The following is a 20,972-nucleotide window of genomic DNA, read 5'->3' as shown; positions in this document are numbered from 1 at the left end:
TCTATTATTAACATAATTTAATGATAAGATGATTTAGAAAATCAGTAACAGAAATGTCTTATTAGGTAGTTGCAAGACAACTTCAACAAGAACTGGCTGATACTCTGAAGAAACAGTCTATGTCAGAGGCTTCCCCAGAGGTTGCATCATATCTTTGTCTGGAAGATGAAACACGGGATCTCAAGAAGAAATTAGCTCAAATCAGAAGTCAGGTATGTAGTAAATGTAACCTGTCAACAGCTAACTTATAGCTGGTTAAATAATATAAAGTGTTTTAGGATACCAATTTCCATGGACCGCTTTCTTTGGTATTTTCATTATAATTAATTTATTATGATTTTAGTATCTTTACAATGCATTTATTTTGTAAACTTCTGCCTTTCCTTCTCCTATTTGTGTTATACATTATTTTCTTATAATACTTTTAGGAAAGTTGAGGCTTTTGTATCCTTCCTCACAGAAATTGAGAGACTTTTTTCGTTCTTTCTTTAATTTAAATTTTTTTTTACATTTTATTTATTTATTTTGAGAGAAAAAGAGTGAGAGAGAGTGTGTGCGTGTGTGTTAACAGGGGAGGGGCAGAGAGAGGAGAGAGAGAGAATCCCAAGCAGGCTCCATGCTGTCAGTGTAGAGCCAGTGTGAGGCTCAGTCTCATGAACCATGAGATCATGACCTGAGCTGAAAGCAAGAATTGGACACTTAACTGACGTAGCCACCCAGGTGTCCTAAGAGACTTTTGTCCCCTACTAAACAATGTTTTTTAATGATATCTCTATTACGATGAGGCAAGCTGGATCAAATCAGAAGATAATGTTTAATGGAATGTTTCAGATAATTGTCTTAGTTCTCATCTTCACTTTTGAGAAGAATGCATATTGATTTCAGGATGACATGTACAGAAAGATCACTTAACAAACCACTTGAACTTCGGCATTTCCTTCATTTTCTTTGCCTTTTAGACATATTGTCAAAGCACGGAAATATTCAGATCATGTGTAGTATGGACACCCAAAAGCGAGAATTAAGAACATTCTCTGTGTCCTGCCATTGGGTTTTTTTAAAGCTATTTTGAGGTACAATACACATACCATAAAAATCACCCATTTGCCACGCACAGTTCACTGTCTCTGTGTACACTCGTGCAACCATCACTGCCATCAAGTAGAATGTTTTCCTCACCCTGAAAGGAAACCCTTCCCCGTTGCCCCCAGCCTCAGGCAACCACCAGTCTACTACTTGGTCTCTCAATGGCGTTGCCTCTTGTGAATATTTCATATAAATGGAGTCACACAACGTGTGGTCCTTTGGGACTAGCTACCTTTACTTAATGTTTTCTGGGTTCATCTGTGTTGATTACAGCTTATATCAGTGCTTCATTTCTTTTTATTGTCAACAGTACTCCATTGTGGGTTAAGGCCCTTGTTCATTCATCAGTTGATGGACCTTTGGGTTGTGTCCACTTCTTGCCTATTAATACTGCTGCTTATGAACATTTATGTAGTTCTTGTGTGGACATCCGTTTTTAATGTCTCTGCCATCAGATTTTATCCTCTGAGTTAATTGGGTTGATTTCACCATCTCTCAGCCATTACTCATGCTGTCCTTACTGTCTTTTTAGTTTCTGTTCCCCTTGAGTAAACCTATGTTATTCAGACTTGGCTCACAGTCTCCTTTCCAATGAACTTTCTCTGACTGTTCTAACTCCCATTAGCTTTAACTCTCTTGACACTTGTCATCTAGCCTGTGCAGAACAATTTAGTCCTTTATTTGACATTATTTTTATTTTTTCATGACAGGTAATTCCGTCTTCCTAAGTATAAATTTAAGGGATAGTAATATTTGATACGTGTGGTACTTATCCTTGTATAAATTGAAAATATTTTAACCTAACAGTTTTTCCGATAAAATTAAGTACTTTATGCCGTATCAATAAATTCTTCTTGGAAACATTGGTATAACAAAGCTTTTATTCTAAATGTATGCTAAGAAATGAAATACTAAATTGAGGGGTGCTGGCTGGCTCCAGTCCTATCAGAGTCTGCCTTTGGCTCAGGTCATGATCTCCATGTTCTTGAGATGGAGCCCTGCATCGGGCTTTCTGCTGTCAGCAGAGCCTGCATTGGATCCGTTGTGTCCCTCACGTTCTGAGCCACTCAGACTCGTGCTCTGTATCAAAAAATAAACGTTAAAAAATGTGTGTATATCTCTATACACACACACACACACACACACACACACACACACTTATAGAAGTAAAACTATTAATGAAAGCACTTAATCAAATAGAGGAGAAATGTTCAATCAAATGTTTAGGTTTTTTTTCCCCTCTCACTATGAAAAAGCATGCTAAATTTGTCTTTCTTTCTTACACAGCCAGAACTGTGATTTACAGATTTGTATCACTTTACCAATGCAAATATCTGGGGACAGCTTTTCTGATATGCTTTTACCACAAACCCTTAATCTCTTCATCAGAGTACATGCTAAAGCAGCCTAACGTAAACAGTATGGACATGAAATGATGGAGGAACTTTAGTTTCTCAAGACTCGTTTGTTTCCATGTCATTGGCTTTCCCTTGCCTCTGATGGTCATGTAAAGGATCTACTACTCAGTCAAGGATGTGCTATTTGTACCGTAGTCTGTGAGCATTCTCCACTCAGTGGTATAGAGAGGAAGTAAGTTAAAATGATTATAAGTGGAAAAAAGTACTGTTGGCTAGTGGCATTGGCAAAGTTTTTTGAAGTACTGAGGAGAGATTCTGGGCCTCATGCTCCCCATTTGCTACCACTTGCGGTGGAATGAAGAATAACCTCAGTATAATTTGTATAGGGGAAAACTTGTTTTGGCAGGCCACCTGCCTAAACTATCACATTGTATTGGAACACAAACTACAGCAACAATAATCATGCTACATGCAGACACTTAGAGCTGACCATGTGCCACGTACCCTTCTAAGTTGTTCATCTATTATTTCCTAATGTAATCTTCCCAACATCCCAGTGGGGTAGATACTATTATTTATTTTGAGATCACTTTTTTAAAGTCCTTTGTTTTGAGAGAGACAAAGAGACAGAGAGACAGAGAGATTTTGGGGAAGGGCATGTAGGGAGAGAGAGAAAGGGAGAGAGAGAGAATCCCAAGCAGGCTCCTCACTGTCCATGCACAGCTCGATGTGGGGCTCAATCACATGACCCTGTGATCATGTCCTGAGCTGAAATCAAGAGCCAGACACTGAACCGACTGAGCCATTCAGGTGCCCCAGTAGGTGCTATTATTACCTTCATTTTACAGATGCAGAGATTGAGACATGGAAGTTTTAGGTAGTGTGCTCAAGGTCATACAGCTCATAATGAGCAGAACTGGGGAATCAGACCCAGGCATTCTGGCCCCTACTAGGATATTGCTTCTCAAATTCTTCCATGAAATATCTTGTCACTGAAAACAGTGTGTTCAGTTTCACAATCACGAGAATAGGAACGTAATTCACCTATGTGAATATGTAAAATCATAGTTGATGTGGTGCTTGGAATATGAAAATAGAAATGTTTACCATAAGGTAAATTCCTATATTTCCTCCATTTGACCAATAGATACATTTGTACATTTATGTGATCATATATAATCTAAAAACATTAACAACGTTATGTTTTTGTAGGAGAGTAAGGTTGGTAAACTATTCTGTAAGAGTATTGAAACATTTCATCTTTGTAGGCCATAGTCTCTGTTGTAGAAGCTGAACTCTTTTGTTATGACCTCAAAGTAGCCATCAATCAGCATGTAGAGGAGAGGGTGGCTGGCTCCAAAAATATTTTACTTACAAGCGGCACTTGGGCGGGTTAGTTGGCTGAGGTCCTGACTCTTAATTTCCACTCAGGTCATGATCCCAAATCCCACATCATGAGACTGGTCATGAGACCGAGCCCCACATCAGGCTTTGCCCTGAGCTAGCAGCCTGCTTACCATTTTCTCTGTCTCTCCCTCTGTCTCTCTTCCCCACTTCTGCATGCTCTCTCTCTCAAGTCAAAAAAAATTAAAGAAAGAGATGATGGTGTTCTACTAGATTTTCAGTGGTTAAAATTATTTTTTCTCTATTTTAGTTGCAAGAAGAACAGGAACGACATGGAGAGGCCGTAAGATATGCTGCGGAGAAGAAAGATCATGTGCAAAAGTATAATTTAAGCCTCACAGAAAATAACTTGTTTATTTATAAAGCAGATAAACAGTGTAGTATGGGAAATGTATTAGTTATGCCAGTATATCATTGTTAAGCTGGATACAAATTCCAGCTTTGAGCTATTTTTAAATGCAGAATTGTGGCATATTATCTCTCAATTTTGCACCTTATCCACAAAACACGATGAGAAAAATGGCACAATTCCGAAATCTTCCTCTTGACAAAATTTTAAGGATTTCTGTAATACCCTCATTTGTTCAGAAAGTATGTGATGTTGTTTTAAATTTATGTGTGAGAATAATTATCTTAAGATCTGCATTTTAGGCTACAGGTTAAAAATGCCACACAAGAAGCAACCATCAAACATCAAGCGGCCCAAATTCAATATCTTGAGAGCAACGTGATAAAGACAAGTTTGGTAAGTCGATCTCTTAATGTCTATCCTACTGAAAAGGAATCAGTATTTCACTAGTAGTAGTACATAAGAATGTTTTGGATCCCATGGAAAATCTCACTGCTGCAAAGGTTTGGTTGATATTGTTCCTACTTGCTACTAGTGATGTAATTCTTCTATATAGATGAAGTTGATTGAACTCATAAAGTAATGATGTTTATAGTGAGATTTTCATAAAAAACATTGTGAGAATCTAAAAAAAGCAACATTTTATATATACCACATTGAGCATTTGTTTTAGTCCACCTTTGGCTACTGTTAATAATGCTGCTGTGAACGTTGGCATACAGATGTGTGAGAGTCCCTGCTACTATTTTTCAGCGTGTTTCAAACGTCCCCAATCTTTGAGTGATCATTTGAATTTGAATTCTGACATTCTCTTGTAATCTCATCCCTTCAGTGAGAGTTTGAGAACGGTTATTTTAATGATGATTTGTTGTAATTTGTAATTACAAGTTTGCAATTTATTCTCTTCATTAACAATGACTGGCAGATCATTATGCAAACGTCCTTCTCAAAGGAATGGACTTTTCTCCTTGTTGGATTTTGTAAAGGAAAAGAAATGCCATTGAAAAAGGAGAAATGGCTGCTCTGTCAGGGTCTTACCTAGTAACATAGTGCTCCTACCATTACAAGTTCAGACTCATTTTTTTTTTCCATTCACGTGAGTTAATCAGACTTTCAGAGATTTCACAATTCAATCTCAGAAAAGACTAATGTGCCATTCAGGATTCTCATTAATTGATATGTAGTGAAACCACAACTGTTTTCCAAGAAGAACAGTTAATGTCATCCCACTCTCACCCTCGTTTGGAGGATGCTCATTGTAAATCGTAAGTGGGAGCAATGAGGTACATACACTGACCAACTTGTTTCTGTCAGTCACAAAAGCTATATAATATACATGCAAGTTTCATTAGGCAGCTATACCCGTCAGGGGAACTAGAACATTCTGTTGACTGGTCCTTTTTGTGGCTGAAGAGACATTGAGAATTACTCCTTTTCTAGACGTCTTATTAATGAGTCACATTGTATTAGGGAACTTTTCATGCGAGTAACATGATACTGGGTTGATCAGTCTTCTATGAATGAGAGTGCTAGGCATTGTCCTGCTGTGTCCTAAAGAAATCATTAAGGTCTCAAAAACTATAATCTGTAAGGATATCCGAAACTGATGAAGCTTATTAAAGAATAACGAGGGATTTTCTGTAGATCCCTATAGAAATGAATTAGGGTTATGGCATGAAATTATCTGCCACTTTAAAGTGTTCCCTGTGAAACAAAAAGATAGCTTTCAGCCAACTCAGTCCATAGCTCTGACTTCTCTAGAAAGTCCTTATCTCCTGAATCCCCAAACCAGGGGCTACCTGGGTGAAGATATTTGATGCACACAATTTTGAGGTGAAGAATCTGGATTGGGAAGAAGAGGTAGCTCTAGCCAACTTAACATTCCTAACAATATAGTCAAGTATGGGTCTGAAAAGAACTTCAGAAGACTTCTGTAAGTTGAAATCTCTATGGATGAAGAAATTACTCAAAAGGAAACAAAGGCAAACCAGTGATCATCCCGCCTTTGTGATAAATGTCGTGTTATAAAAAAAAGCGAGACAAAGTATGCTGGTCAGCATCCTAAGGGTAAGGGTGCTCCCTAAGACTCAATAAGAAAAACACACTCAAAGTAACACCGAAAAGAGTCCAAATAAAATGTACACGATTAGCTGTCTACAAAGGTACTCCATGTCAAGTTATGATTTTTTGAGTGCGCGGTTGAGGATGTTGTCTATGAGCACCTAGATGGAAGAGCAAAAAGTACACATGGCCTAGGTAAAGGGGCCAAAGCTGGAAATGTGAATTAGAGAATCTGGTTTTGAAGCCTTAAGAGCAATTCAAAACACAGATAGCAAGGGGCAAGGACTTAATGTCAGGGGTTGCCGTACTTCAGAAATAAGGTGTGGTTAAAAGAGCAGAGGGATGGCATGGTCATTTTTCTCACCTGCTGCTGAAAAGTGAAGTAAGCAGGATAGAGACCTTAATAAAATTTAAAAAAAAATAAGGTGTTCATGATGACCTTCAAAATGTCTTAGTGGAATGACAGGAGTGAAAGTTAGATTTTAGTGTAAAAGAAGGAAATAAGTGAAGAAAGCTTGAATCTGTGGATGAGACGATACATTAAGGAATATTCGAGTCCACTGCAAGGGGAGAAGCAGCGTGATAGATGGACAAAGCTTCAAAAGTTAAGCAAATGGTTAATAGAAAAGGAGAAATTGAAATCTTTCTTCCTTATGCAGCTGGTGCTGTGATTTACAGATGTGTAGCACTTTACCAACTGCAAAGCTCTGGGGCCAGCTTTTCTGATATGTTGTTACAAAACCTTAATCTCCTCATCAGAGTACCTGCTAAAGCAGCCTAATGTAAACAGTGTGGGCATGAAATGATTGAGGAACTTTGGTTTAGCAAGACTCCATTATTTCCATGTCAGTGGCTTTCCCTTGCCTCTGATGGTCATGTAAAGCATCTATTACTCAATGTAAGAGGTGCTATTTGTACCGTAGTCCGTGAGTATTGTCCACTGAGTAGTATAGAGAGGGAGTTAGTTAAAAGTATTATAAGTGGGGAAAAAAAGTACTGTTTGCTAGTGGCATTGGTGAAAGTTGTGTGAAGTACTGAGGAGAGATTCTGGGCCTCATGCTCCCCATTTGCTGCCACTTGCGGTGGTATGAAGAATGACTTCAGTATAATTTGTCTAGGGGACCACTTGTATTGGCATGCCACCTGCCTTAACTATCTCATTGTATTGGAACACAAAATACAGCAACAGTAATCATGCTAAAGGCATACACTTAGAGCTATGTGCCACGTACTCTTCTAAGTTGTTCACATATTATTTCCTAATTTTATATTCCCAAGATCCCAGTGAGGTAGATCCTATTATTATTTATTTTTCAGATCACTTTTATAAGATTCTTTATTTTGAGAGACAGAGAGAGAGACAGAGAGAGATTGTGGGAAGAGCAGGTAGGGAGAGAGAGAGAGAGGGAGAGAGAGAGAGAGAGAGAGAGAGAGAGAATGCCAAGCAGGCTCCTCGCTATCCACGCAGAGCTGGATGTGGGGCTCAATCACGTGACTCTGAGGTCATGTCCTGAGCAGAAATCAAGAGCAACACGCTGAACCGACTGAGCCACTCAGGTACCCCAGTAGGTGCTGTTATTACTTTCATTTTACAGATTTAGAGACTGAGACACGGAAGTTTTAGGTAGTGTGCTTAAGGTCATACAGCTCATAACCAGCAGAATTGGGAATTCAGACCCAGGATTTCTGGCTCCTACTAGGATACTGCTTGTCAGACTCTTCCATGAAATATCTCGTTGTCACTGAAAACAGCATGTTCAGTTTGATAATCACGAGAACAGCAATGTCATTCACCTATGTGAATATTGAAAATCATAGTTGATATGGTGCTTGAAATATGAAAACAGAAATGTTTACCATAAGGTAATTTCCTATATTTCCTCCATTTGACCAGTAGATACATTTGTGTTTTTATCTGATCATATATAATTTAAAAACATTAACAATGTTATGTTTTTGTAGGAGAGTAAGATTGGTAAACTGTTCTGTACCAGTATTGAAATGTTTTCGGCTTTGTAGGCCATAGTCTCTGTTGTAGAAGCTGAACTCTTTTGTTATGCCCTAAAAGTAGCCATCATTCAGCATGTAGAGGAGAGTGTGGCTGGGTCCAATAAGATTTTAGTTACAGGGGTGCTTAGGCGGCTTAGTTGGTTGAGCGTCCTGACTCTTAATTTCCACTCAGCTCATGATCCCAAACCCCACATCATGAGACTGGTCATGAGACCGAGCCCCACATCAGGCTTTGCCCTGAGCTTGCAGCCTGCTTCCCTTTTTCTCTGTCTCTCCCTCTGACTCCCTTCCCACTTGTGTGTGCTCTCTCCCTCTCTGTCTCTCTTTCAAGTACAAAATAACAACAACAAAAAAAAAACCATTTAGTTACAGAAACAGGTGATGGTGTTCAACTAGATTGACAGTATTTGAAAGTATTATTTTTTTCTTTATTTTAGTTACAAGAAGCACAGGAACGACATGCAGAGGCCGTAAGATACGCTGAGAAGATTAAAGATCATATGCTAAAGTATAATTTAAACCTCACAGAAAATAACTTGTTTATTTATAAAGCAGATAAGGAGTGTACTATGAGAAATGTATTAGTTATGCGAGTATATCATTGTTAAGCTGGATACGAATTCCAGCTTTGAGCTATTTTGAAATGCAAAATTTTGGCATCTTATCTCTCAATTTTGCACCATTACCACAAAACACAACGAGAAAATTGGCACAATTGCCAAATCATCCTCTTGATACAATTTTAAGAATTTCTGTAATACCCTCACTTGTTCAGAAATTACACGATACAGTTTTAAAATTATGTGTGAGAATAATTATCTTAAGATCTGCATTTTAGGCTAAAGGTTAAAAATGCCAGGCAAGAAGAAACCATCAAACATCAAGCGGCCCAAATTCAAGATCTTCAGAGCAACTTGCTAAAGGCAAGTTTGGTAAGTCGATCTCTTAATGATTGTCCTGAAAAGGAATCCTTATGTCACTAGTAGTAGTACATAAGAATGTTTTGGATCATATGGAAAATTTCACTGATCAAAATATTTGGTTGATATTGTTTCTTCTTGCTACTAGTGATGTAATTCTTCTATATAGATGAAGTTGATTGAATTCATAAAGTAATGATGTTTGTAGTGAGATTTAAATAAAAATATTGTGAGAATCTAAGAGCAACATTTTATATATACCACAGAGAGCATTTGATTTAGTCCTCCTTTTGGCTATTGTATATAAAGGCGCTGTGAACATTGGCATACAGATGTGTGAGTCCCTGCTAATATTTTTCAGCATGTTTCAAACGTCCCCAGTCTTTGAGAGATCATTTCATCTGGCATTCTGAGTTTCTGTTGTAAACCCAACCCTTTAGTGAGAGTTTCAGAAAGAGTTCTTTTAATGATGATATGTTGTAATTTATAATTACAAATTTGCAACTTATTCTCTTCATCAACAATGACTAGCAGGTCATTATGCAAACGTCCTTCCCAAAGAATATCCTTTTCTCTTTGTTGGATTTGGTAAAGGAAAAGAAATGCCAGTAAAAAAGGAGAAATGGCTGCTCTGTCAGGGTCTTACCTAGTAACATAGTGCTCCTACCATTGCAAGATCAGAAACTCATTTTTTTTTCCATTCACTTGAGTTAATCAGCCTTTCAGAGATTTCAGAATTCAATTTCAGAAAAGACTAATGTGCCATTCAAGATTCTCATTTATTGATATGTAGTGAAACCCCTACTGTTTTCCAAGCGGAACAGTGAATGACATCCCACTCTCACCCTCGTTTGTAGGATTCTCATTGTAAATCGTAAGTGGGAGCAATGAGGTAGATACACTGACCAACTCGTTTCTGTCAGTCGCAAAAGCTATATAATATACATGCAAGTTTCATTAGACAGCTATACCCATCAGCAGAACTAGAACATGGTGTTGACTGGTCCTTTTTATGACTGAAGGGACATTGAAAATTACTTTCTTTTCTATACGTCTTATTAATGAGTCACATTGTAATAGGGAACTTTTCATGCGAGTAATAGGACACTCTGTTGATCAGTCTTCTATGAATGACAGTGCTAGGCATTGTCCTGCTGTGTCCTAAAGAAATCATTAAGGTCTCAAAAACTAAAATTTGTAAGGATATCCAAAACTAATGAAGCTTATTAAAGAATAATGGGGGATTTTCTCTACATCTCTATAGAAAGGAATTAGGGTTATGGCATGAAATTACCTGCCACTTTAAGGTCTCTGTGAATCAAACACTGAAGATTGCATTTGGCCAACTCAGTCCATAGGTCTGACTTCTCTAGAAGGTCCTTATCTCCTGAATCCCCATACCAGGGGATACCTGGGTGAAGATATTTGATGCACACAATTTTGAGGTGAAGAATCTGGATTGGGAAGAAGAGGTAGCTCTAGCCAACTTAACCTTCCTAATAATATTGTCAAGTATGCGTCTGAAAGGAACTTCAGAAGACTTCCGTAAGTTGAAATCTCTATGGACGAAGAAATTACTCAAAAGGAAACAAAGGCAAACCAGTGATCATCCCGCCCTTGTGATAAATGTCGTGTTATAAAAAAAAGCAAGACAAAGTGTGCTCGTCAGCATCCTAAGGGTAAAGGTGTCCCGTAAGACTCAATAAGAAAGACACACTCAAAGTAACACCAAAAAGAGTCCAAATAAAATGTACACGGTTAGCCTTCTACAAAGGTACTCCATGTCAAGTAATGATTTTTGAGCGGACGGTTGAGGATGTTGTCTATGAGCACCTAGACGGAAGAGCGAAAAGTACACATGGCCTAGGTAAAGGCGCAAAGCTGGAAATGTGAATTAGAGAATCTGGTTTTGAAGCCTTAAGAGCAATTCAAAACACAGATAGCAAGGGGCAAGGATTTAATGTCAGGGGTTGCCGTCCTTCAGAAATAAGGTGGGGATAGAAGCGCAGAGGGATGGCATGATCATTTTTCTCAGCTGCTGCTGAGAAGTGAAGCAGAATAAAGACTTTAACAATTTTTTTTTAAAAAAAGGTCCTTTATGACCCTCAAATTTTCTTAGTGGAATGATTGGATTGAAAGTTAGATTTTAGTGTAAAAGAAGGAAATAAGTGAAGAAAACTTGAATCTGTAGATGAGATGATTCATTAAAGAATGTTCGAGTCCACTGCAAGGGGAGAAGCAGCGTGATAGATGGAGAAAGATTCCAACTTAAGCAAATGGTTAATAGAAAAGGAGAAATTGAAATCTTTCTTCCTTATACAGCTGGTGCTGGGATTTACAGATGTGTAGCACTTTACCAGATGCAAAGCTCTGGGGCCAGCTTTTCTGATATGCTATCACCACAAAGCCTTAATCTCTTCACCAGAGTACCTGCTAAAGCAGCCTAATGTAAACAGTATGGGCATGAAATGATTGAGGAACTTTGGTTTTTTTTTTTTTTTTTTTTTTTTTTTCAACGTTTATTTTATTTTTTGGGACAGAGAGAGACAGAGCATGAACGGGGGAGGGACAGAGAGAGAGGGAGACACAGAATCGGAAACAGGCTCCAGGCTCTGAGCCATCAGCCCAGAGCCTGACGCGGGGCTCGAACTCACAGACCGTGAGATCGTGACCTGGCTGAAGTCGGACGCTTAACCGACTGCGCCACCCAGGCGCCCCGAGGAACTTTGGTTTAGCAAGACTCCATTATTTCCATATCAGTGGCTTTCCCTTCCCTCTGATGGTCATGTAAAGCATCTACTACTCAGTCTAGGCGGTGCTATTTGTACTTCGTGAGCATTGTCCACTGAGGGTATAGAGAGGATGTTAGTTGAAAGTATTATAAGAGGAAAAAAAAGTACTGTTTGCTAGTGGCATTGGCGAAAGTTGTGTGAAGTACTGAGGAGAGATTCTGGGCCTCATCCTCCCCATTTGCTGCCACTTGCGGTGATATGAAGAAGAATAACTTCAGTATAATTTGTCTAGGGGACCACTTGTATTGGCATGCCACCTGCCTAAACTATCTCATTGTATTGGAACGCAAAATACAGCGACAGTAATCATGCTAAATGCATACACTTAGAGCTGACTATGTGCCACGTACCCTTCTAAGTTGTTCATGTATTATTTCCCAAATTTATATTACCAAGATCCCAGTTAGGTAGATACTATTATTATTTATTTTGAGATCACTTTTTTAAGGTTCCTTATTTTGAGAGAGAGAGAGAGAGAGAGAGAGAGAGAGAGACAGATTGTGGGGAGGGGAAGGTAGGGAGAGTGAGAAAGAGGGAGAGAGACAGAGAGAGAGAGAGAGAGAGACAGAATTCCAAGCAGGCTCCTTGCTGTCCACGTAGAGCCCGATGTGGGGCTTAATCACATGACCCTGAGATCATGTCCTGAGCAGAAATCAAAAGCAACACGCTGAACCGACTGAGCCACTCAGGTGCCCCAGTAGGTGCTGTCATTACCTTCATTTTACAGATGCAAAGACTGAGACATGGAAATATTAGGGAGTGTGCTCAAGGTCATAGAGCTCATATCCAGCAGAATTGGGAATTCAGACCCAGGCTTTCTGGCTCCTACTAGGATACTGCTTGTCAAACTCTTCCCTGAAATATCTCGTTGTCACTGAAAATAGCATATTCAGTTTCATAATCACGAGAATAGAAATGTCATTCACCTATGTGAATATTTAAAATCATAGTTGATGCAGTGCTTGTAATGTGAGAACAGAAATGTTTACCATAAGGTAATTTCCTATATTTCCTCCACTTGACCAGTAGATACATTTGTATATTTATCTGATCATATATAATTTATAAACATTAACAACGTTATGTTTTTGTAAGAGAGTAAGTTTGGTAAACTATTCTGGAAGAGTATTGAAACATTTTCGGCTTTGTAGGCCACAGTCTCTGTTGTAGCAGCTCCACTCTGCTGTTATGACCTAAAAGTAGCCATCAATCAGCGTGTAGGGGCGAGTGTGGCTGGGTCCAATAAGATTTCAGTTACATGGGCACTTGGGTGACTTTGTTGGTTGAGCGTCCTGACTCTTAATTTCTGCTTAGGTCATGATCCCAAACTCCACATCATGAGACCGGTCATGAGACCGAGACCCACATCAGGCTTCACCCTGAGCTTGGAGCCTGCTTACGAGTTTCTCTGTCTCTCCCTATGACTCCCTTCCCCATTTGGGCGTTCTCTCTCTCTCTCTCTCTGTGCCCCACTAAGTAAAAAAAAAAAAATAATAACATTTGGTTACAAAAACAGGTGATGGTGTTTTACTAGATTGTCAGTAGTTAAAATTATTTTTTTTCTTTATTCTAGTTGCAAGAAGCAAAGGATCGAGAGGCAAAGGACATAAGATATGCGGAGAAGACGTAAGATCATATGCAAAGTATAATTTAAACCTCACAGAAAATACCTTATTTATACAGCAGATAAGCAGTGTAGTACGAGAAATATACTTGTTATGCCAGTATATTATTGTTAAGCTGGATACAAATTCCAGCTTTGAGCTATTTTGAAATGCAATATTGGGGATATTATATCTCTATTTTGCACCTTATCCACAAAACACGAGAAAAATGGCACAATTGCCAAATCTTCCTCTTGATACAATTTAAAGAATTTCTGTAATCCCCTCATTTGTTCAGATATTATATGGTATTGTTTTACACTTATGTGTGAGAATAATTATCTTAAGATCTGCATTTTAGGCTAGAAGTGCAAAATGCCAGACAGGAAGAAACCATCAAACAACAAGCCGCCCAAATTCAAAACCTTCAGAGCAACTTGTTAAAGACAAGTTGGGTAAGTCGGTCTCTTAATGTCTGTCCTACTGAAAAGGAATCCGTATTTCACTAGGAGTAGTACATAAGAATGTTTTGGATCACATGGAAAGGCTCACTGATCCAAATATTTGGTTGATATTGTTGCTATTTGCTACTAGCGATGGAATTTTTCTATAGAGATGAAATTGATTGAACTCATAATGATGTTTATAGTGAGATTTTCATAAAAACATTGTGAGAGTCTAAAAAAGCAACATTTTATATATACCACAGTGAGCGTTTGGTTTAGTCCACCTTTTGGCTACTGTTAATAATGCTGCTGTGAACGTTGGCATACAAATGTGTGAGAGTCCCTGCTAATATTGTTCAGCGTGTTTCAAACTTCCGCACAATCTGAGTGATCATGTCATCTTGAATTCTGACTTTCTCTTGTAGTCTCAACCCTTCAGTGAGAGTTTGAGAACGGGTTATTTTAATGATGATTTGTTGTAATTTGTAATTACAAGTTTGCAATTTATTCTCTTCATCAAGAATGACTAGCAGGTCTTTATGCAAACGTCCTTCTCAAAGGAATGGACTTCTCTCTTTGTTGGATTTTGTAAAGGAAAAGAAATGCCAGTGAAAAAGGAGAAATGGCTGCTCTGTCAGGGTCTTACCTAGTAACATAGTGCTCCTACCATTGCAAGTTCAGAAGCTCATTTTCTTTTTCCACTCACTTGAGTTAATCAGCCTTTCAGAGATTTCACAATTCAATCTCAGAAAAGACTAATGTGCCACTCAGGATTCTCATTTATTGATATGTAGTGAAACCCCAACTGTTTTCCAAGAAGAACACTTAATGTCCTCGCACTCTCACCCTCCTTTGTAGGATTCTCATTGTAAATCCTAAGTGGGAGCAATGAGGTAGATACACTGACCAACTCGTTTCTGTCAGTCACAAAAGCTATATAATATACATGCAAGTTTCATTAGACAGCTATACCCGTCAGGGGAATTAGAACATTCTGTTGACTGGTCCTTTTTGTGGCTGAAGAGACATTGAAAATTATTTTCTTTTCTAGACATCTTATAAATGAGTCACATAGTAACAGGGAACTTTTCATGCGAGTAACATGACTCTCTGTTGACCAGTCTTCTATGAATGAGAGTCCTAGGCATTGTCCTGCTACTGTGTCCTGAAGAAATCATTAGGGTCTCAAAAACTAAAATTTGTAAGGATATCTGAAACTGACGAAGCTTATTAAAGAATAACGAGGGATTTTCTGTAGATTCCCATAGAAAAGAATTAAGGTTATGGCATGAAATTGTCTGCCACTTTAAGGTGTTCCCTGTGAAACAAAAACTTAGATAGCTTTCAGCCAACTCAGTCCATAGCTCTGACTTCTCTAGAAGGTCCTTATCATCTCCTGAATCCCCATACCAGGGGATACCTGGGTGAAGACATTTGATGCACACAATTTTGAGGTGAAGAATCTGGATTGGGAAGAAGAGGTAGCTCTAGCCAACTTAACCTTCCTAACAATATTGTCAAGTATGCGTCTGAAAGGAACTTCAGAAGACTTCCATATGTTGAAATCTCTATGTACTAAGAAATTACTCAAAAGGAAACAAAGACAAACAAGTGATCATCCAGCCCTTGTGATAAATGTCGTGTTATAAAGAAAAGCGAGACAAAGTATGCTGGTCAGCATCCTAAGGGTAAGGGTGCCCCCTAAGACTCAAAAAGAAAGACACACTCAAAGTAACACTGAAAAGACGTCAAATAAAATGTACACGATTAGCTGTCTACAAAGGTACTCCATGTCAAGTAATGATTTTTGAGTGTGCGGTTGAGGATGTTGTCTATGAGCATCTAGATGGAAGAGCAAAAAGTACACATGGCCTAGGTAAAGGGGCCAAAGCTGGAAATGTGAATTAGAGAATCTGGTTTTGAAGCCTTAAGAGCAATTCAAAACACAGATAGCAAGGGGCAAGGACTTAATGTCAGAAGTTGCCGTGCTTTAGAATTACGGTGACCACTCAGGTCATGATCCTAAACCCCACATCATGAGAGCGGTCATGAGACCGAGCCCCACATCAGGCTTCACCCTGAGCTTGGAGCCTGCCTACGATTTTCTCTGTCTCTACCTCTGCCTCTATTCCCCACTTGTGCGTGTTCTCTCTCTCTCTCTCTCTCTCTCTCTCTCTCTCTCTCTTCTAAAGTAAAAAAAAAAACATTTAGTTACAGAAACAGGTGATGGTGGTCTACTAGATTGTCAGTAGTTAAAATTATATTTTCTTCCTTATTTTAGTTGCAAGAAGCAAAGGATCAACATGCAGAGGCCATAAGATATGCCGAGAAGACGTAAGATCATATGGAAAAGTATAATTTAATCCTCAAAGAAAATAGCTTGATTTTTATAAAGCAGATAAGGAATGTAGTATGATAAATGTATTAGTTATGCCAGTATATCCTTGTTAAACTGGATACTAATTCCAGCTTTGAGTTATTTGGAAATGCAGAATTGTGGCACATTTTATCTCAATTTTGCACCTTATCCACAAAAGACAACGAGAAAATGGCTCAATTGCCAAATCTTCCTCTTGATACAATTTTAAGAATTTCTGTAATCCCCTCATTTGTTCAGAAATTGTATGCTATATTTGTAAATTTATGTATGATAATAATTACCTTAAGATCTGCATTTTAGGCTAGAAGTGCAACATGCCAGGCCAGAAGCAACCATCAATCAGCAAGCGGCCCAAATTCACAATCTTCCGAGAAACTTATTAAGGACAAGTTTAGTAAGTCAGTCTCTTGATGTCTGTCCTACTGAAAAGGAATCCTTATTTCAATAGGTGTAGTACATAAGAATGTTTTGGATCATATGGAAAATCTCACTGATCAAAATATTAGGTTGATATTGTTCCTGCTGGCTACTAGCAATGGAATTTTTCTATAGAGATAAAGTTGATTGAACTCATAAAGTAATGATGTTTATAGTGAGATTTTCATAAAAACATTGTGAGAGTCTAAAAAAGCAACATTATATATATACTACAGTGAGCGTTTGGTTTAGTCCACCTTTTGGCTACTGTTAATAATGCTGCTGTGAACGTTGGCATACAAATGTGTGAGAGTCCCTGCTAATATTTTTCAGCGTGTTTCAAACTTCCGCACAATTTGAGTGATCATGTCATCTTGAATTCTGACTTTCTCTTGTAGTCTCAACCCTTCAGTGAGAGTTTGAGAACGGGTTATTTTAATGATGATTTGTTGTAATTTGTAATTACAAGTTTGCAATTTATTCTCTTCATCAAGAATGACTAGCAGGTCTTTATGCAAACGTCCTTCTCAAAGGAATGGACTTTTCTCTTTGTTGGATTTTGTAAAGGAAAAGAAATGGCAGTGAAAAAGGAGAAATGGCTGCTCTGTCAAGGTCTTACCTAGTAACATAGTGCTCCTACCATTGCAAGTTCAGAAGCTCATTTTCTTTTTCCACTCACTTGAGTTAATCAGCCTTTCAGAGATTTCACAATTCAATCTCAGAAAAGACTAATGTGCCACTCAGGATTCTCATTTATTGATATGTAGTGAAACCCCAACTGTTTTCCAAGAAGAACACTTAATGTCCTCGCACTCTCACCCTCCTTTGTAGGATTCTCATTGTAAATCCTAAGTGGGAGCAATGAGGTAGATACACTGACCAACTCGTTTCTGTCAGTCACAAAAGCTATATAATATACATGCAAGTTTCATTAGACAGCTATACCCGTCAGGGGAATTAGAACATTCTGTTGACTGGTCCTTTTTGTGGCTGAAGAGACATTGAAAATTATTTTCTTTTCAGATGTCTTATAAATGAGTCACATAGTAACAGGGAACTTTTCATGCGAGTAACATGACTCTCTGTTGATCAGTCTTCTATGAATGAGAGTGCTAGGCGTTGTCCTGCTACTGTGTCCTAAAGAAATCTTTAAGGTCTCAAAAACTAAAATTTGTAAGGATATCCAAAACTGATGAAGCTTATTAAACAATAACGAGGGATTTTCTGTGTATCCCTATAGAAAGGAATTAAGGTTATGGCATGAAATTATCTGCCATTTTAAGGTCTTCCCTGTGAAACAAAAACTTAGATAGCTTTCAGACAACTCAGTCCATAGCTCTGACTTCTCTAGAAGGTCCTTATCTCCTAAATCCCCAACCAGAGGCTTCCTGGGTTGAGAAAAGTTTTGGTGGGGTGGGGGGTGTTACTCTTTTTGTTGTATCTTTAGTTTTATTTTTTTTTAATTTGCATCCCAATTAGTTAGCATTTAGTGAAGCAATGATTTCAGGAGTAGATTCCTTAATGCCCCTTGCCCATTTAGCACATCCCCTCTCCCACAACCCCTCCAGCAACCCTCAGTTTTTTCTCCATATTTATGAGTCTCCTGTGTTTGTCCTCCTCCCTGTTTTTGTATTATTTTTGTTTCCCTTTCCTTTTGTTCATCTGTTTTGTCTCTTAAAGTCCTCATACGAGTGCAGTCATATGATTTTTGTCTTTCTCCGACTAATTTCACTTAGCATAATACGCTACAGTTCCATCCACGTAGTTGCAAATGGCAAGATTCCTTTTTTTTTTTTTTGATTGCTGAGTAATACTTCATGGAATATATATATATATATATATATATATCACATCTTCTTTTTTTATTTTTTAACGTTTTACTCATTTTTGAGACAGGGGAGACAGAGCGTGAACAGGGGAGGGTCAGAGAGAGGGAGACACAGAATCTGAAACAGGCTCAAGACTCCCAGCTGTCAGCACAGAGCTCGATGCGGGGCTCGAACCCTCGAACCGTGAGATCATGACCTGAGCCCAAGTCAGAAGCTTAACTGACTGAGCCACCCAGGAACCCCAAACATCTCCCTTTTAACGTGATTATTGTTCATTTCTGTATCGTCTTTAAAGAACTAATCCATTCTGTTGCCCGTTTTTATATTGGATTGTCTTTTCATTATTGGAAGAGTTATTTAAATGTCCTACATGCAAATCCCTTAGCAGATATGGGATTTTCAGGTATTTTCTCCTATTTAGTCACTTGCCTTTTCACTTTCTTGATGGTGATATTTGAAGCATAGTTTTTAATTTTGGTGAAGTAAACTTAATCTGCTTTTGTCTTTTGGTGTCATGTGTAAGAAATCATTGTCAAATCCAGTCACAAACATACACACATAAGCTTTTTTCTAAGAGTTTTATCATTTTAGCTCTTAGATTTTAAGTTAATTTTGTATATATGCTATGGGGTAGAGGTCTCATTTTATTGCTTTGCATGTGGATATCCATTTGTCCCAGTACCGTTTGTTACAAAGACTAGTTTTATTCCATTTAATTTTCTGTCACCCTTGTGGAAAATCAGTTCACTATAATGTGAGAGTTTATGTTTAGATTCTCAATGTTAATACATTGATCTATATGTCTGTCCTTATGCCAGTACCATAACAAATTTTATGAAAACGTTTTCTGTGTTATCTTGCAAATTACCAGTCACTTATGTAATAATAAAAAGTCAATGTAGTAGAACTGAACTTTGCTCCTATAGAGATTTTTGTTTCTTGAAGGACCCTTTCGCCAGCCTTTGCCTTGCTGACCCCATGACTCGATGTGAAGTCAGGCTCAAAAAGATAAAATGCTCTTTCTTTAGTGTGTTCAGACTTCTATTTATTTATTTATTTATTTATTTATTTATTTATTTATTTTATATTTATATTTATATATTTTTTAGAGCGGGCACAAGCAGGATGAGGGGGTGTGTAGGGAAAGAAAGAGAGAGAGAGAGAGGGAGAGAGACAGAGAGAGAGAGAGAGAGAGAGAGAGAGAGACGAGAGAATTTTTAGCAGGCTTCACACTTAGTGTGGAGGCTGACAGGGGTCTTGATCCCATGACCCTGGGATCATGACCTGAGAGGTTGAGGCTCAACTGACTGAGCCACCCAGGTTCCCCGCCTGTGCAAACTTTTAGTGTCTCAGTCAGTGCTGCCCACTTTCATTTCCATCAAATCTTGGCCATAGGATCTCTTGACTCAGTCTACCGTTTACTTCATTATACTTTATTATCTCATTATAATGCATAGACTCATCCATAGTTTTCACCATCTAGGAAGGAAAAGATTAACTCTAGGCTATTCCTCTTTCCTGTTAAGCAATCTTGCTAACCCAGCATCTTGCAATTCACAATGAGATCCTCTTCTGACCTGGTTCTTGTGTGTAACACTGGTGTTAATCCTGTTCTTGGCACAGATCCTACATTCTTGGAAAACACAGTAGCCTGTTTCCCCTTCTTTCAATTGAATAGAAAGATATGCTTAGCTATATGTTTTAGCTCAGCGTATAATTAATGGAATAAACATTATATCATTCAAATAATACAGCTGTACAAATTGCGGTAGTATTAAGTTGATTTATCAGAGACAAATACTAGATTGGTAGTTTGAATGACAACAAACTTTTGAAGCCATCTTGTATGATATGGAGAAGCATTGTGGGACAACACATAGATGGAGTGATCTTACCTCCCCACACAAAGAAGGTTGGAGTAAGGTAAAGGAGAATGTGGAGTTAATTTAAGTAGTGCTAAAGGACAGTACATTTGTTTTGCTACTGAAAAGATGAAAAATGATTCCATGACATTCTCTTTATTTCCTCACTGAGGAAAGGAGAATGAAGATTGAGTATTCAATGGATTAAAAAATACTCAAAGCTGCCTATTTCCTTTAATTGAAATCAGACCAAAGGCCCAATTTTGGTTATCAAATTGACTCTTTCTAGTTTTTCAACTATTGTGCTTCAAATCGTATGTCTCTGTGCTTCTACCTTAACTTGAGGGGACATTCTAAAGAGGCATTCCTGCATACTTGTAAGAATTGTTGGAGTTGAAGGGAATCTTAGAAAAAGATCTTAGAGACAGGAAGAAGGCAGAGGAGTAGGAGGACT

At 38.2% G+C, this 20,972-nt stretch overlaps 1 protein-coding gene across 1 annotated transcript in view; it reads left to right on the top strand.

The window, feature by feature from the left end:
* Window positions 1-60: 60 nt before the first annotated feature.
* LOC131496445 (ankyrin repeat domain-containing protein 26-like) overlaps window positions 61-20,972 on the top strand; it is a 33,551-nt gene continuing 12,639 nt past the window's right edge. Inside the window, exons 1-3 of the mRNA XM_058701995.1 lie at window positions 61-212; window positions 4,099-4,169; window positions 4,500-4,593. Coding sequence (XP_058557978.1) covers window positions 120-212; window positions 4,099-4,169; window positions 4,500-4,593 — 258 coding nt within the window. The 5' untranslated portion in view covers window positions 61-119. The remainder of the gene's footprint in view (window positions 213-4,098; window positions 4,170-4,499; window positions 4,594-20,972) is intronic.

This window comes from Neofelis nebulosa, chromosome 15 (assembly GCF_028018385.1).
Source record: "Neofelis nebulosa isolate mNeoNeb1 chromosome 15, mNeoNeb1.pri, whole genome shotgun sequence".
Taxonomy (NCBI): domain Eukaryota; kingdom Metazoa; phylum Chordata; class Mammalia; order Carnivora; family Felidae; genus Neofelis; species Neofelis nebulosa.
The sequence above is the reverse complement of the archived record's forward strand: the minus strand, read 5'-3'. Positions and strand labels throughout refer to the sequence as shown.